Raw genomic sequence first — 18,462 nt, 5'->3', positions numbered from 1 at the left:
ACAACTTCCTTTTTCAACCTTAATCATTTTTTAGGCAATATAAAAGGTCTTCCAAAAGCTCAAACAGAGCTTGCTCTAAGGCTGTCATTTTGTAGTATAATAGTAATAAAGAAAGTATGCAGTTGTTATTCGGTATAATTGATAAACCTGACCTATGATTTATATGGGAAGAAGAAAGCTGGAAGTCATTCCCATTTAAGCCTCAAAAAGTGAGAAAGTTTTACCTTTAGAGGTCGGATAGCTTCACAGAACTTTGTCCACCAGCTTTTCTCAATAGACTCCAGATGCCTCTCTCTCCTCCGAAGTGTCCTTAGTCTCTCTTCTAGTTGTTGTACAGTCCGTCTATCCCTTGATGACAGAGGCCGACCATCTCTGCACTGTTTACCAAAACACAGTGCAAGAGACCAAGGGACATTGAAGCAAGAAAACAGACAGTATTTAGCTTAATGAGTTACAACTCTAAATATTTTGTAGTAGATAATTCACACTGTTCCTATGCAGAGCAAGAGGATGAAGTGCAAGATCAGAAGCTGAAACAAGGGTATTCCTATCAAGTTGTAGAAAACACTTCACAATGAGGATGTTGAGAAATTTTAACAGGATAGGCATTCCTCATAACTTAAAGAACCTAGATGTGATCTGAATAACCTGATCTAACCTGAAACAGGTCCTTGGTTTGTGTAGAGGGTTGAATCTGATGACTTTGAGGTCTCCTCCAATCAAATGCTATGACTAAGCCAATATATTCGGCTTGGCATCATTATTTTCTTTCCAGCATTCCACTACAGATACTCAGATGTTTCTTGTACTTGCAAGAGTGAGATGACTTGCTGTTCCAAAAATTAACCTTACAGAAATCCAAGTAAGAAGCACCATTACCCCAAGAATTACTTGAGTGTACCAGATCGTTTGTTTGATGAGTATGTTTAAGAGCATACTTTAAGTCTGAGCCTCTAAATACTGTAAAAACTGTATATACTGAGCAGACACCATTGCATCAGTTGTAAATTGAGTAGCACATACTTAAATGTCTGTTATATGCTAATAAGCAAAAGCAACAAAATAGGCATTAGGTAGCTGAACCAAAATTGTTTAACATTGATGCTACTCTACAACAAGCTGATGCTTAGATTAAAAAGATTCTAATAGTTTTAGTACAGGTACTACATATTTTTAAATTTTGCAATTCCTCATTTTTTTTCCTCTTAAAATAAGAGTCTTCCTACAAATAGTAAAACACTTCACATCCAGTCAAGTTAAAATGAATCTATTTTAGATAAGTTTCTCAAAGGTCACATTCAACTATAGAATATTTGTGTGCTAATGGTCACATTCAAATATAGACATAACAGACTTTCTACTTTTTGATCCTATTTGTTAGCTAGATCAAACAAAACCTGTTTCTCGCAAAATCTCATATTCCAATATAGTCTTCTGTAATAACTCCATTTTTCGAGGTTCTCTTGTTTTCCTTATTGATTTCAGTAATACAGTTGCCTTTGTTGTAGTATTACTCTGTAGAAAGCCAAAACTTTACAGTTTAAACTGGGGGAAGCTGCAAGAATATCTGGGGCTGTTATTTATTCATAAAGATGATTAATCATTTGATAATCTAGCTCATGACACCTTCATGTGGCAAGCATCCAGTGTTGACAACCACACTCGCTAAGTTTTAACAAATTGGATGCCCTATCTGGTAGCACACTAAGTGAGGTTAATAGTCTTAACTTCTGCAAAGTACCTCTTCCACATATTCAAGAAGTTTGAGTTTAGCTTCTCAGCAGCATTACTGGCTAGACAGAAGTAACTACTGCTCAGGACTAAAAGAAAACCCGATTGCTACTACACAAGTGACCACATTGTTTCCAAGTAACTCCAATAACTGCAAGCTAGTGACTTCTAACTTGTTATTCTTCCTGGAGCAAAAACTCTACAGCATTACTGCAAACTAGTAAGCAAGCAAAAAAAAAATCATTAAGAAAGTGAGAACAGGGAAGACTATACCTTTGATTTAATCCTTAATAAATGTTGCTCCACTTCTTCAATGTCTTCAGTGTTCTCTAAACGTTCATAAGCTGCACTGGTAGTTCCCTTAATCAAGTTTAGAGGCAATGCTGACATACCATAAGCCTAAAATAAAAAGGAAACATACATACTCAAGTTTTCTGCCATAGATTATCTGATAAGGCTGCTGTATGTTGTAGCTATTAGGTATCACTGATGGGGTTTTTTTTCCTCCCACCCTCCTACAGACTCTAAAGCAATTTTTTTCCTTTATTGAGCAAAACATAACAAACATGCTCTGCAGATTCCAGCATCCTGCATTACTCCAATGGTACTTAAGCATGTCACAAACACAGAGACAACAGCATGTGTTAAGCCTTCATAGCCATTGCACACTAAAGATTTATCCAGCTAACCCTTGGGTTTTTTTGTCAAGTCACTTAGCTTCCCAAAACCTTAAGTTTCCCACTTTGGATCATAATCAAAATATTGTGCAATACAAGAATTTCTACATACTTAAAATAGCTTTAGCAGCAAACTACACACAATTTCTTAGTAGCCAGTAGTCTTGAACTTTGAAAATGAAATTATGTAGGAAGTACCTGATTTACTAAAAAAACCTTAAGTAAAAAGACAGTAGAAGCTTGGTCAACACAAACTCAGTTACATTCCAAGACTGCTTAGATACCCATTCGAATTCATATGTTCTGTCAGCATTTACTCCTAGTTATAAATGGTATACTATTCCAACTGTTTGCCAGCTTCTACATCAATTCTATGCCCCAATTTTTCCAATGCAGAAGTCTATAGTCTTCCCCCTAACTAAAAAGGGAACAGATATTTGAGATGAGGTAAACAAGAAAATGCCACTACTTCCTCCCTGCTACCCTACGAGTCTTACAGATCTAGACCAAGGTCAGAAGTTTCTCCAGCCCGGTTACAGACATTAGCCTCAGGCTTTATCTTTTGCGTTACTGTGGGTAGGAGGCTGCTGGTGATAGGTTGTTCTTGGTGAAGAGCTCAGCATGAAGGCTTTTCTTTTCAACTCTTAATCACAATTAACATACTCAGTTTTGCTAGAATGCTTAATATCTGAGCATTCACTAACTTCAGAAATTAGCAGTTTTCTAGATTTTCATAGGAATATCACTCCCTCCTTTGAGCACAGATTTACATTTCATACTGAGAATGGATTTAACACAAATGCTAATGCGTTACAAAGTCATCATACATACTGTCAGAGCACATGAGCTTTCTGTACACAAGACTTGATCTGACATCTTAAGAACCTGCTTAGACATACTACTGTCTCACACACTGTACTCTAAGCACAACAGTGTCCATTTTTCCTGGTGTATTTTTCAACATGCCATATACCCTGCCACCAACACCCATTTCTAAGCCCCTTTAACAAAAAGGTCTTATTTATTATTCTTGGTAGCTCAAAGTCACATTAATATTTAAATTAGTAATCGTTTCAATGTAATTATCTGACACTAAGCCCACAAACTTCAGTTTCACTCCAAAAGCAACAGTGTTCCATGATTTCAACAAATACTCCTCCAAGTATCAGGCTAGGAAAGCACGAAACAGGAGCTTAGCAGTCTTGACAGCTTTGTTCACTTGCTGTGGGATTAGGCTTCTTATGTTTAGAATGACAATTACCAGTAAATTGTTGGAACAGCGTCAGTTAAGTTCAACAAGCAGAGAGCATATGTGTCTCAACAGGCTTCAAACCCAAGGAAACAGTAGTACCTGTTAAATCACTTTAAAGCATTTAAGTAAGGGTAAAGTATTTCCCTTCAAATATTCCTTGAAGTATATACTCGCAAAGAACACACTCAGCTGGATCTTTGACAACTTGCACTACATGACTATTTTTGTGTAGCTATAAAGTATTAGAACTGGTTTTACCAGAGACTCCTAGAAAATAAGGTAGGCCGTTAACTATCTGCACAGCATTTCAGGACTTCACAACTGACATCGCCTCATTTATCACCCAAAAATACAGCTCAAAAGTACATGCAGCACTGTTTGGAGACTGGTCCAAATGAAGTTCAACTCCTTTTCTTTTGCTACAAAAGGTAACTGGCAATTTCAGTCCTTATGTCAGAGCTTTTTGCTGTAAGAGCTATACATGGGGGAAGACCTCTCTTAGCACAAGCTAGTGATGACAACAAAGTTTCATGGTGTCCAAGGAATTCTAGAAGTTCTGGTTTGAACACAGATTTACAACCACAGAAAGGCCTACCTACAAGATTAAATATTTTAGGTAAGGAAAATAATTCAACTTAGACTGGACTTTACAACTCTGTCCCTAAGTATGACTCAGTTCTCCCTTTAGAGTATCTCCTTTAACAGCCTTAATCTACTTTGCTACCTATGGGAGCTAAGAAGCAGTCTCCCCCAACCCTCCTCTGCTCTAGGCTAAAGAAAGGTTGAAGGAATTCTTTCTTCATAGGTTGTGTTTGCCAACACTAACCACTTTTACAAGCCTTCACTGGAGCCTCTACAGTGTGAGCTTCTTAAATCAGGGGAAAAAAAACCAGACAGTATTGGCTGTGGATGAGCCAAGTACAGTGGAATAATCATGTCCCCATACCTACTGGCTATCCTCTTGCTGATACAAGCCCAGGACACCATTTGCCTTTCTGCTGCAGGGCACACTGCAGGCGCATGCTCAGCTTGCTGTCCACTAGGACTTCCAGGACCTTTTCAACAAAGACATCCCCCAGCCTGTCAGACCACAGTATGAACTGTTGCTTGGAATTAACCCAAGAGAAGACCTTAACACCTACTAAACCTGATACCATTTTTAATGGCCCAATCTTCCCACCTGTCAATGTCTCTATGGTGGATCTTCATTCTGTTGAATCTACTTCTCCTGGTTTGATATCACTGTCAAACTTGATTATATACTTAATCCCATCATCCAGATAATTTATTAAGACTGAATAGTACTGGGCCCATATTGATCCTGAGGAGCTTGCTCAGGTCTGACTGCTAGTAGCACAAGCCCAGAATTTAGGAGAAAGTATATAAACACCATCCAATTTCATAATTAGAATGCAGGCTGCAATCTAACCAAGGTCCCTCTGTGGCTGGAAGTGTTTTGAGTTTTACAATCAGACACTCAGGATGTAGAAACACATAATGAGATTGCTATGACAATAGGCCTACACAATTTTACAAGCCTAAGTTTAGAAGCAATTAGATTTCTCAGTTAAGCAGAGGTTTCCACCTGTTGTTCAAACAGGTAACAAGTATTTCAAACTTGTTACCTATTTGAAACTTGTTTCAAACTTGTTACCTTCAAATAGGTAACAAGTATCAACAGGTAACAAGTATTTCCTCAGAAATAGTTAACAAATAAAATTCAGAGTTCTGAGGCTTCTAAATCAAAGTTTAACAATTGCAGTTTGCTTTGTAGAAAGTGGTGCATTGTTTTGCTGGCTTTGTAGATGTGAATTACATACTGGAACATCAAGCTTGCTCTGGTGATAAAGGCAGTCCAAGTTACTTCCCTGAATACAAATCATGCTAACAGTGAGATGATTATGCAAGTGAGCTGCCCATCAGTGGAGAAAAAGCCACATTAGTCCTTCAAGACATCAAGATATAGAACGAAGGATAGAAAGATGAGTCATCTCATGCGATGTGTCATAGGTCTGAGCAGAAGCTGTATTAGCTCAGTTCCAGGGCTGTCCTGAATAAAGTTTTAATCCCATGGGTTAGCTCAAGTGTTAAATTATTCATGGGCTATTATTTTGGGCATCTGCAACTGAACAAGTACTCAAATATCAAAGATGCACAAGAAAACCAAAGCTGTACACTAAAGCCACAAGAGGCCTTAGTCCTAAAACAAGTTGTCAGTTGGAGGTTTGGAATCTGAGTAAAACCAGATCAGAACAACCTTTAAAATAGTTAATTTATAGACATGAATTTTGATATAACAATTACATCTTGACATATTTACACCACTGAAACAACAGTTTCCAGGACTTTTCAGGCAACCTTTGCCTAGAAGTCTTAAGTCAGATAAGAAGCAATGCACTGAAGATTAAAAACGGTCATCCACATGCAACAGGCAATTACAGCATACATGGTTATTTTTCCACATAGCTTCTTCAAAATTAAGAGAATCTAGTCCTAAACACTAACTGTTCAGGTTGGTATCTGATAATACATGCTGCAAGGTTAGGTCTTTAAAGTTTATCTCTACCTCATTTTTCAGTAGGAAAAAATAAGTCTAAATCTGTATTTTTACCAACCTTAGAGAACATTTCTCTCATGAATCCCCACAAGCAATCCATATAAAAGATCACTACCTAACAGTTAGCTTAAGGTCTGGAAAGACAAACCCTAAGATCTCACTACCTAGTAAGTACAAGTTAGAGGCACCATCTGTGAGCAGCTGTGTCACTCTGACCTGACAGTCTGCCCACAGGCAATACAGATCTCTGGATGGATGAAGTTCATACTTAAACCTCATCGATTTCTTCAAGTAGGTGTCCTTCTGCTTTAAAGGAGAAAATAAAAACCCAAACCAAGCACAACACCAGAAAACCCAGCTTACCTATCCTATAAAAAAGAACAGTCTAAGCAAAGGTGTTAAAACCTTTTCCTTATTTGTTATTCACACAAGTAGTAGCTATAGACCTGAAACAGGAATTTGTGAAGAAATCTGTCATCAGTAAAGCAGGGGCCTGTAACTCACACCAAGGCAACAATTACTTCAATACTGCTTATGCAGGATGAGTAGGCAAAGAACAGTGAGAACCATACTCAGCATGCCAGTGAACCCAAATGTACTCTGCGCTCCTGACAGCACTCACACACCTCAGTAGAGATTACACAAACATTGGTTCCAGTTTGCTTAAATCTTCACTTGTGCTGTGTCCCTTTCCTTCCCACCCTGTCTGCAGCAGATCCAGCTATTCTTCTGTCATTCCACAGTTAAGATTCAGAAGAAGGAGTTGCTGTTCTGATCCTTTGATCTCTTGCAGACTCAGCATCTTAGAACACTTGAGACTTGCCAAACTCACACAGCCCATGGCTAGATAAGGAAAGAGTCTGCTTTATTAGTTGCCTGGTATGTTAAGTCACTAATAAGCAGAAGATAGAAGACAAGTGAAGTTGAGACAAGCTGTAAAATCATGATTTACTGAAGTTGCAGCAGGCAACTACATCAGGGATAACCCTTGGAGTATTAAAAAGATCCCAAAAGGTTTTCCACTGAGAACCATGACCACAAATTCAACATTTTTTAACTGCACAAGCTGTCAAAGGGTTCCACAGAAAAGGGTGTATTAAGGTGAAAACACTTAGTAATTAACCATATCAGCCATAATGAAACAGACCCATCATAAGCAGCACCAAAAAACCCCACACTGAATATAACAAATGCTTTTAGAAATGAGTAAATTAAAGCTACCTTGGAACACCTACTGCAAAAAGTAAAGCCATCAAGAATTCTAGTCAAGTTCTAGTTAAACTATGCTTCCCTTTCTACATCTCCTGTGTTCATCTAAAAAGACATGGTCTAATAATTAACTTCTGACCCAAACAGAATAATTGCTCCTTGATAGAGATTAAACAGAACAGGTAAGTTACTTATTTTAGTACACAACCAGCACTGTAATTGAAGGTAGTTTACCAACTTCCTCTGGTTAAAGATACTTTTAATTTTTACAGTTGTGATTTCAAGAAATTACCAGAAAGTACTTGTGTAACATAGCAGAAAGACTCTCCATTCCATTTATTTTTAGAGGTCCATATATCAAGCAGATGTGGCTTTTAAGTGCTATCACTGAGGTGCTTTATAAAGTGCATATGTAATGTTGTGCAAAAAGTGCAGAAATACCGCAAAACATTTCTTGCATAGCACTGCCCTCTAGCGAAATCACACGAAGCAGCCAAATAAAACTGACAGTTACTGTATCACTGTTGTTAACAGGCATAAGAAGAAATGCTCACAACTTCAAATATACAAATACTCAAATTCCTATTTTTCTTACAACTTGTTTTAAAAACTGACCTGAAAGTGTCACCATGAAAGACAAATGTTCGATTCTACCAACTGGACTGATCAAAAATGTATCTGTCCAAGTGAAAAACAGCTACTCTAGCTTAGGATACACAGTGCTTTAATGAAGTAGGTCAAGTTTCAGCATATATGTCCCACAAAACACCTACTGTCAAAAATATTTTGCTGTAGAAGAGATTCTGTATTCACAGCCTAACTCGCTTATTTGAATTACCTTAATCATGACATTAATCTTTAATTGCATTATGATGCATTTCACCCCTCATAGCAAATGTAGTTCAGTTGCCTGTACTGAACACTATTTCAGACAGACACAACACACCGTTGTCCACGTTGCTTCTGACTCAGCAGGTAAGCTACTGCAATTAACTGGTCTCAAGTGTGGCACCCTATCGTACATCATACCAATACAGGCAACACTTCCGAGCTTCTGTAAGCAGAACTAGGACTCTAGCATTCTTGAAGCTGTGCCTTTCTTCTCTGTGCACCTAGACTGCACAGTTCTTGTGAAACTGTCCCTGAAGTAAGTCACCTACTGTCTCACATTAAAAGAAACTAATCTCCATCTCTGGCTACCTACAAATAATACTATTTTAAAAATTAAAATTGGAAATCAAGAACCTTATTCCCAGAACACCATTAAGCATGGCAAACAGTGACAGTGGTTCACATCCTCCCTAAAGTGCGAAGAGTAAAGGAGAGTCTGCCATCTTCAGATGCAATTAGGAGGCTCTCTCAGGGAGAGATGGGTGGTGTTTTTTGGGGGGAGGCAGAAGCTCATGTCGTGCATCTTGGAAAAATCATTCAGTAGGTTAACTAGTAAAATCTCAGTTCTTTCATAGGAAGTTTTAGTATCCAATCTTCAGTTGCTGTAAGAGCACAAGTATTTTTGAATACCACTGCTATAAAAAAAAAAAATCTCAAAACACAGAACAGACTGACCAAACTGAACCACAAAGTTCAGTGTGGCATTTCTCATGCAATCTGCTGTACAGAACATGAAGAGTGCATTGACTAAGTGTTTATCCATTTCTCCAACATTCATCATTACAGAATCTTGCTTCATTCAACTTTGTATTTCATATTAACGTCTTCTCTACACAATACAGATTCAAAGATTGTCTCACTTACTTGTCAATGCTTAAGTGGACAGAAAAAAAAATACAGTCAAGGTTTGTAATATGCAGGAACCAAGTATGACAGCCTCTACACTACACTTCTACTACACATGAGCTTGTGGTTGCTGGAGATATCTGTGAAACAGAATCATGGAATGGTTTGGATTGGAAGGGACCTTAAAGATCATCTAGTTCCAACCCCCCTGCCATGGGCAGGGACACCTTCCACTAGACCAGGTTGCTCAAAGCCTCATCCAGCCTGGCCTTGAACACTTCCAGGGATGGGGCATCCACAGCTTCTCTGGGCAACCTGTTTCAGTGCCTCACCACCCCCTCCGGGAAGAACTTCTTCCTGATATCTAATCTAAACCCCCCCACTTTCAATTTAAACTCATTACCCCTTGTCCTGTCACTACAGGCCCTTGTAAAAAGTCCCCCCCAGCTTCCCTGTCGGCCCCTTCAGGTACTGGAAGGCTGCAATAAGGTCTCTCTGGAGCCTTCTCTTCTCCAGGCTGAACAAGCCTAATTGTCTCAGCCTTTCTTCAGAAGAGAGGTGCTCCAGCCCTCTGGTCATTGTTGTCACCTCCTCTGGACTTGCTCCAACCAGTCTATATCCTTTTTATGTTGATGATGCCAAAGCTGGACACAGCACTCCAGGTGGGGTCTCAGAAGAGCAAAGTAGAGGGGCAGAATCCCCTCCCTCGACCTGCTGGCCACACTTCTCTGGATACAGCCCAGGATACGGTTGGCTTTCTGGGCTACTTGCGCACACTGTCGGCTCATGTCCAGCTTTCCATCCACCAGTTTCCCAAGTCCTTATCCTCAAGCTGCTCTCAATCCATTCTCTGTCCAGCCTGCACTTGTGCTTGGAAGTTCACTCTCTGTTGTAATACTGAACATAATTTCAACAGCCAAAAGATTAACCTTCTTTCAAGCTGCAATTTTAAAATCTCAAAGTACAAAACTACCATTGATCCAGCAGTTTAATACCTACAGTTCCCCAAGAGTACAATAGGAATCAGGCTGTTGAAACAAAGAACACTCAAACTGGTTTGCTATTTTCATTATTTACTGCTTCACAGAGAAGTGAACATAACTGAATAACGACATTTCTTTTATATTTAAAAATTGACATTGAAGTGATTAAGTGGTAATGACAATGAATGCTACTAACTTCTGGATTTCTCAGTAAGAGTTTGATGCCTACTTAACAGAAAATCAGTAGTTAACAAATGTTTTTAAGGTTAGACAAATCATAAAAGGTTTTAAGCTGTTAATAAAAAAATCAACTGCAAGAACAGTAAATCATAGTGTGGACAAAAATCAGGTGTGAAGAGTCATTAATTTTGTCAGTAGACAAACTAAGCTTTTAACATGTCTTTCAGGATGAAGGAAAGAGGATCACTTTACAATTTTGTAGAAAATCAAATAATGCTTATTAAATGTTTTGGAAAAATTACAGAGCCAATTATAATCATCCTTCAAGGACAAGCTAAAGGAGATGCACAAGATCACTCAAAAAATAATCTGCCTATCATTGGGTGATTAATATGTTATTCTGCCTTGAATTCAAATAGCAATCTGGAGCTGACAACAACTATTGTATTAATACCTAAGGCAATGTAAAACAATTTCAATGCAAAACACATTAATGAAAGAATAGATGCAAACTACATCATCTGTGAAACTGCTTCAAACAAAGCACTGCAGCCCTAATTTTGTCACTTTCTTGTTATATGTTTATAGTCATAGAAAGCTGTCAGTGTAAGTCATTGAGGTCATGGATTTCAGAGCCTCCCTGAGGATGACTTCTCCACATTTCTTAGAAAACAATTTTAAATATCATAGAATCATAGAATGTTTTGGGTTGGAAGGGACCTTAAAGACCATCTAGTTCCAACTCCCCTGCCATGGGCAGGGACACCTTCCACTAGACCAGGTTGCTCAAAGCCTCATCCAGCCTGGCCTTGAACACTTCCAGGGATGGGGCATCCACAGCTCTTCTGGGCAACCTGTTCAAATGCCTCGCCACCCTCTCCAGGAAGAACTTCCTGACATCAAGGGCTATACTGCAGTGTTCCACACTACATAATGCCAGATAATTAGACTTTATGTTACTAAACCTTTAAAACAGAAAAGCAACTACCAATTCAAGATCATGTTTATTTCTTGGTATGGCTCAATGTTAAAGTTCAACTGTTAATTCATTTAAACACTGCATGTACTTTAAAAGTTACATGTATGTTTATGCTCTTGTCAATAATATTAGCATATTTATCATGTGAACATTTGTAGACTTAATCTACACTTCTGACAAAACCACTGCTTCATTATTTCCCCTTAAGAAGTTCTAACTGTAGAATACGCATCTACCTTTGTTGTATCTTTCTCCTCCCTTCCCAGTCTTCCAAAATGTCAATTAATGTCAAGAAAATACTATTCTTCAGTGTATTCAGCAAGGAAATGCAACATGAAGTGTGTTTTACTCTCAAATTGATCCAATAAAGAACCCATCTTATTGTCAACCACTGTTCCCTCAAGCTTTGTACAGGCCAGAGCCAAACTTAAACAGAGGGGACATCTCAGACCATGAGATACACCACAGTAAATGTCACCCATCAGTACCACTGCTAAATCCTGAAGGTCTACACCGTGGACAGACTGCAGAACCCCTCAGGTTGGAAGAGACCACTGGATGTCGGCTGGGGCAACACCCCTGCTCAAGCAGGGTCACCTAGAGCTGCTTACACAGGACCATGTCTATATGGCTCTCATATCTCCAAAAAGGGAGACTCTGCAGTCTGTCCAAACAAACAAACTGTGCTAGTGATTGGTCAACCCTCAAAGTGAAAAAAAAAGTGTTTCCTGATGTCCAGAGGGAACATCTTCTGTTTCCACTTGCGTCCATTGCCTCCAGTCCAGTCATTGCACATGAATGAAAAATAAGCCTGGCTCCATACTCCGTGCACTCTCCCTTCAGATATTCTTACACATTTATAAGATTTCCTTTTTACCAGGCTAAACAGTGTTACCTCTCAGCCTTTCTTCATAGGAGGAAAGTCCCTTGACCATCTTTGTGGCCCCTCACTGTACCTCCTCCTGTAGCTCCATCTCTCTGGTACTGAAGAGCCTAGAACTGGACACAGCACCCCAGGTGTGCCCTCACCAGGGCTGACTTGAGGGGAAGGATCACCTCCAGCAACCTGCAGGCAACACTAACACAGCCCAGGATACTAGCAGCCCTCTTTGCAGCAAGGGCACATTGCTGCCCCATGGTTAACTTTGTGTCCACCAGAACTCCCAGGTCCTTCTCTTCAAAGAAGCTTTCCTGCAGGGTGATCTCCTGCATATATTGGTGTCTGTGTTTGTTCCTCCCCAGGTGCAAGACCTCATGCCTCCCCCTCCCCTTGCTGAATTTCCTGAGGTTCCTGTTAGCCCATTTCTCCAGCCTGTCCCAGGTCCCTCTGGATGGCAGCACAACCCTCTGGTGTCAGCCACTCCTCCAAGTTTTGTCATCTGCAAGCTTGCTGAGGGTACACACTGCCCATCATCCTGATCATTAATGAAGATGTTGAGCAGAACCCAGCACTGACCCATGATACACTACTAGTGACTGGCCTCCAACTAGACTTGATGCCACCTGCACGGCCCAGCCATTTAGTGAGTCTTCAATCTACCTCACAGTCTGCTCATCCAGCCCGTATTTCATAAGATTCTCTAAGAGCATCTTATTGGAGACCCTCAATGTGGGCTAAGTTTGGATCTCCAGTCAAAGTCTGGAAAAGACACATCACTGACAAGATGTTAGCATGTTATACTACTATAGTAGCATGTCAAAAGCTGAAGGGTCTTCAAGTGTAAAGAATTACTATGAAACCAGTTTAGTTCAAAAGTGTTCTTCAGAATAGAACCTTTGAAGCTTCAAAAGTTGTGCTATGCATATCTGTGCATAAACTTCAATTTCAAACAAATCAGTTCTGTTAAAACAACAGTATTCTGCTTTACCACACACCTCATTGACTTTCTGTTGTTGTTTCTAACCTGTACATTTGCTGCACTCTGTAAAAAGTTTGACGTTTTGGAAAAAACTAGACAATTCAGTTCTGTGCCCACCTCGTAATAAAACAAGTACCTTGGGAAGAAAAACTGCTCATTGCAATGGCTATAGTGAAAAAACAAAGCTAAAAGAAGAAAAGTTTATAGGGCAAACATAAGTGGCAATTTGGGAATTTACTGTTACAGACTTTTTAATAAGGTGAGAGACTTTTCAAGTACAATTAGGGTGTCTGCTCTAGCTTCTCCTTACATAATATCTTCCAAATGTTTAGCTTCATGCTACACACCTCTCTTCTCCCCACACAATTGTTAGAGAAGCTGTTTTCCCTATAGAAGGCTAACACTACTGAAAAAGGTTCAGATTGAAGAACCACACAGCCCACAGCCACTGTTATAGGTCCAGAGAAGCCACAGTTGTCACATTTCGCAGGATCATCCCAAATGTCATCACATGGAAAAATTAACAGAAAAACACATACCTAATGTTATTTAATGTTGCAATATTTTGTGGTCTGGTAAGAAATCTGTTTTTTGTTGCATGAATATCTCACCATCTACTTCAGGGTAATACATGAAATCAACCACAGGCCCTAAAAGAAGCCCAGAAGAGTGGATTGATGCTAACGGTTTTCCTTAAAAAAATTTTAGCTACATTAGTCATTGAGGTAAATTTGTTAAATCCATAATTTAAACTGTAGCCACTTACAACCTACAACACACCACCCCCCTACATGCCTCCCCTTGCAGAAGCAGGAGGTGGTTTTCACAGAGACAGTCTAGGAGCATACAAATGCAGAAGGGAACTTTTGCTCTCAGTATCTACTCAAATTCAAGATTGCCTATTGCCACTGTCAAACCCCATTTTCCTCAACTTCTCACAGTACTGTGTATTACTAGAGTGCACAAGTGCAATTTTAGAACAGCCATAATCCAGTTCTTCACACCAACATACCACACAAAGCAGTACTGTTAACATACATTTGACTAATTGTAGAATGGATAAGTTGTACTTCAAGCAACTTAAATAGAATCACTTGATTCTTTTAGTTTCATTGTACACTTTATGATGAAATCAGTCAACTACAGCCAGTGCAGGCACAGCATCCCTATTTACTGCTAGTAATTTGTGTTAAAGTAGTGGGCATTCAACGTAAAGCCACTCTTAAAGTGAGATGTTAGCAAATACTTTCATACCCAATTATTATAATACAGCCTTCACTAGATATTCATTTAGAAGAGTTTTTTTCCCCTTTAGAATAAGGAGGAGAGTGTGAAGTACGGAAGACCAGATACACTTGTTCTTAGCTTCCCTTTAACAATACAATTGCAACACTGGCTATGGAACAGACTGATTATATTCAGAAGTCAAGGGAACATCAGAAAAATTTAGTTATGCCTGTACTACAAATCCTTAACTCTTAGCTAGTATAAATCAAAGATCTGAGATCACTTATGTTCAGACCAGGGAATGCAGATACCACACACTGTCCCCTATTCTCTCTACCCTTTTTTCTAATCAACTGTTAAGAATTTGTGAAAATTTTTTAGTAGGTGTTCTTGTATTCACCCTTTTGTGTAAAGGTATTACCTTTTTGTGCTTAAGGAAAAAAAAAAATCTATCACCCATTAAAGTGGTTTGATGACTAAGCACAAAGGCCTCCCACCTTTAGAAACTGGGACAAGCAATTTGATAAGCATAGAGAAGGCTGGCTGAAAAATAAAGGCACCTAACTACTTGTCAGATGTCTCAAGTCACAGGCAAGCATTACAAACAATGTCTCACAGACTTGCCTGTGAACTAATGCCCTTGTCTTATATAGAAAATCACCTCTAGGTAAGACTAACACAGCACAAAAAACCCACCACATAGCACAAAGTGGGAAGTTACCATAAGAAAAACAAAGAATGAATCCCTCCAGAATCACGCTTCTCCCGAACAGAAGGACTAGAGTAATCCAAACTAGTAGAGACTGAGAGGGTACCCTCTGGGCCAACCTCTCCCTGAGGCTTAGGGAAGTGTGACAGCCCAGGAACTTTTCACTGCTGAAGTAACTTTGGCATTAAGTCATACCACTGGGAAAAGCTCAGCCCACACCACAAATGGGAACGCAGGTATATGGCATCCACTTGCTCTTGAGGTCACACTTCACACACTTCACAGTTCACTCTTCAGACCATGAGGGCAACACTGCTCATGTTGTCACAGGTGGAAATTGCTTACATATAGAAGCCTGACCATCAATGGCAGTGGGAAAAGTTATGAAAGCACTACAGCCTTAAAAAAAAGTCTATTCCCACCTCAACTTTGAGAGCACAGACCTTCTAATACATGGTTTTCATTGTCCGTGACACATCTGTACCTCAGTCCCCCCATGTATCAAAGCCAGCTCACTGTTTCCACATAAGATTCTACAGTTGCCTGCAAACAATGACAAAAATCCTCTCAAATCAGAGGTGAATAACAACCACCTCCTGTGTAAGCTCACCCTAAAACTTCTGTGAAATAGCTCCTCCTTTTCTCCCACCCTGCCTTAACCCCTACTGTAAAACAGAAGGGATAATTTCAGGATCAATTACAGCAGTTAAAAACAAAGTAAGCAGTAATGCCATGCTCCAGGCATTCACATGGACAGCTCTATTGAAGTTTTCAAAGCAACAAATGAGCCTTAGTAATTAAGGCATTCAGAGAAGATCATTTTAGTTCTCATGCTTGATGTTTCACCTCATTTACCACCCAGTATCCATACAAGTCCTAAGACACAGCACACTAACATTACTGAACATTAAATGGAAGTCACATATTTCCAGATTCAGCTAGTTTTGAGGACAGCAGCATATAGTGATATTCACTAAATGGTGCCTACAACCAATCCAGACTCAAAAATAAATAGGGAAATAGTATTAGAAGTAGGGAATATTAGCAATAGATTAAAAACTTTGAAATGCTACTATTTGCTTTGTAAACATTTACAATAAATTTGTGCAGGAGTGTTTTAGATGCTTATAGATGTCTATTAACCATTACTAAAAAAACCCATACTTTGGTAGCTGGTTGAAAAAAACATTGAGGATATTTTCCCAGCTAATGAGTTTGTTCCTAATGTTAGTCTCATGCAGGTTTAAAAAAAACTATGTGCTCTGCAGTAATGTAACTGCACAAGAGTTTAATCTTTCCTTTCCTAATTAGAAGAAACAAATTTCAAAGCTGACATGTTATTATGGGCTAAGCAAAGGTCTGGATCTTTGACCAGCACATGATCTAGATGTCAGCAATACAGGCTGAATGATTTAGTGACCCATTTTAAAGTCATAAAACTTATGATTTAGGTAAAATTGAAGCACATAGTCAACGGGGCTGAGAGCAATTCAGTTCACCTGAGATACCTACTACCTGATCCACCAAATTGCTCTCCTACCTACTGCACAAAGGCTGATGACCACCAACCTGTCAGCACTCTGACACTTACATCTAAGAACCTGTACTGAATTGCCTCCCATTATCCTGCTGTAATTATACTGGTGACTTCAGCTGGTGTAAGTGACAGAAAATCAGTAGCTATGCTCATTACTCAATCTAGATTTGTTTAAGAGCCTAAAGGTAGTATTTAGCAGGTACTTTACCCCCTTATCCAGTTATGACTGAAACAGTCTTCCTTCTTACATCCTTGTTCTACAACATTTGTATCTATTCATCCTTTGCCTGACAACAAGCTACCACAAAAATATCTTAGACTAGAAATGTTTCTAAATAACTTATTGCACAAGCCACTTATAATTCACAGGCAAGGCTAAGTGGGAACAATTTTACCATGTTAGAGTCAAGATGCAGTGGAGGAGAAAGTTATTTCAGCAAGGACAGGAACCTAAACACTAAAATCTATCAGTAAAACACTGACTTGAGACAACTGCAAACAAAGCTTTATAATACCTTATATTTTTTTAATCTTCATCTTTGTTGCAAAATTCTACTTTGATAAGTTAATACATGTAGCATTATGAACAGGCTGATTATTCAGGAAATGAAGAAACAGAACAGATTGGAAAAGCAAGAGACCACATCAAATGTTGTTCAAAGCTAGTAAGTTAAAATGGGTCCTTTTCTTTGCACATAAAAGCCAGAGTCAAGCAACCAACAGACTTAATCATAGGATTTACAATCAGTCACAGAATGAACACTTCCAAATCCTTTTAAACTACAGAAAGAACTGCAGTTTAGTCACATGCCTAGAACTAACATGAACATTCTGGAGACTTTATAAAACAAGTCTCTAAACAGCTTCAAACTCTAGCCAAGAAGTTTAAAGCAAAATATTCTTGATTTAAGGCACACACCAGAGGACTCTGCAGATTCTTCATACCTAAAACTGAATCTTGACATACATACTTATCCTTACTCAAATCCTTGAATTCCAGAAGTGTAAAATACAATGCTCTGTTAAGGACATTGCTTTTTGGTTTACTGAACAAAGAACAGCCATTTACAGAAAAGACAGTTACAAATAGAGAACATTTTGCATGCTTCTTTACATATGATGATATTCTGCCAGACTTTCCATTGTAAAGTTCTGTAGACATAAAAACATCCACATAGAAAAGTTGTAGTTAAGGTTCTATTCAGTTTTACAGATTGACCAGACCCAGTCTAGGTTATGCCATTGTTCAATGAATAAAAAAAACCCAGGAGTATTTTGCTCTCCACAGCTGGATAGAGAAGGAGACAGATGCTTAAGAACAGGAGGAGCCAGTGAGTATATTACAAGCCATAACGTGTAATGTGACCTCCCCTTGAAGAAATGAACTGAAAATAAGTCTGATCTGTGCTCAAGTACTGAAACAGTGGGTTTTAAATTTGTGGTAAAAAGTTATTCCTCTTATTCCAAGAGCTTAAAACAGTGTTTTAGACTACAAAAATCCAGAGCCAGAAGACACTGTTGAAGCTTTCTAGAACAATGACTGTTTTCCACACAGGTATAGCCCATGATAACCACAAGTATTACAAATGTAAGGAACCAAAACATTTGCATAACTTACTGTGTAAGTGATAGCTGCCAACATTCCAATCACAGTCAAGGAGCTAATGGAAAATGAAAGAGCAGTCAAGCCATCTGTAAAAAAAAAAAAGAAAAAAGAAAAGCCTGTTGAAAATTCCTACAGTATTAAGAACATGTTTTCCTGAAAGAGTTTCCTGAAGATGTTTTAAGACCATTAAAGAAAAAAAAAAAACAACTGAGACATGGT

The 18,462-nt window shown here is 38.9% G+C and overlaps 1 protein-coding gene across 1 annotated transcript in view; it reads right to left on the bottom strand.

Moving 5' to 3' along the window:
• Positions 1 to 224: 224 nt before the first annotated feature.
• LOC104508481 (probable lysosomal cobalamin transporter) overlaps positions 225 to 18,462 on the bottom strand; it is a gene marked incomplete at its 3' end in the record, with an annotated part of 46,158 nt that continues 27,920 nt past the window's right edge. The window contains exons 6-8 of the mRNA XM_010150125.1: positions 18,256 to 18,329; positions 2,005 to 2,130; positions 225 to 377 (exon numbers count right to left, since the gene is read on the bottom strand). Of these exons, the coding sequence (XP_010148427.1) occupies positions 225 to 377; positions 2,005 to 2,130; positions 18,256 to 18,329 (353 nt within the window). The remainder of the gene's footprint in view (positions 378 to 2,004; positions 2,131 to 18,255; positions 18,330 to 18,462) is intronic.

Source organism: Eurypyga helias, unplaced genomic scaffold, assembly GCF_000690775.1.
Source record: "Eurypyga helias isolate BGI_N326 unplaced genomic scaffold, ASM69077v1 scaffold7414, whole genome shotgun sequence".
In the NCBI taxonomy this organism is placed as follows: Eukaryota; Metazoa; Chordata; class Aves; order Eurypygiformes; family Eurypygidae; genus Eurypyga; species Eurypyga helias.
Note: the sequence above shows the minus strand (reverse complement) of the source record. Positions and strands in the feature narration are given on the sequence as shown.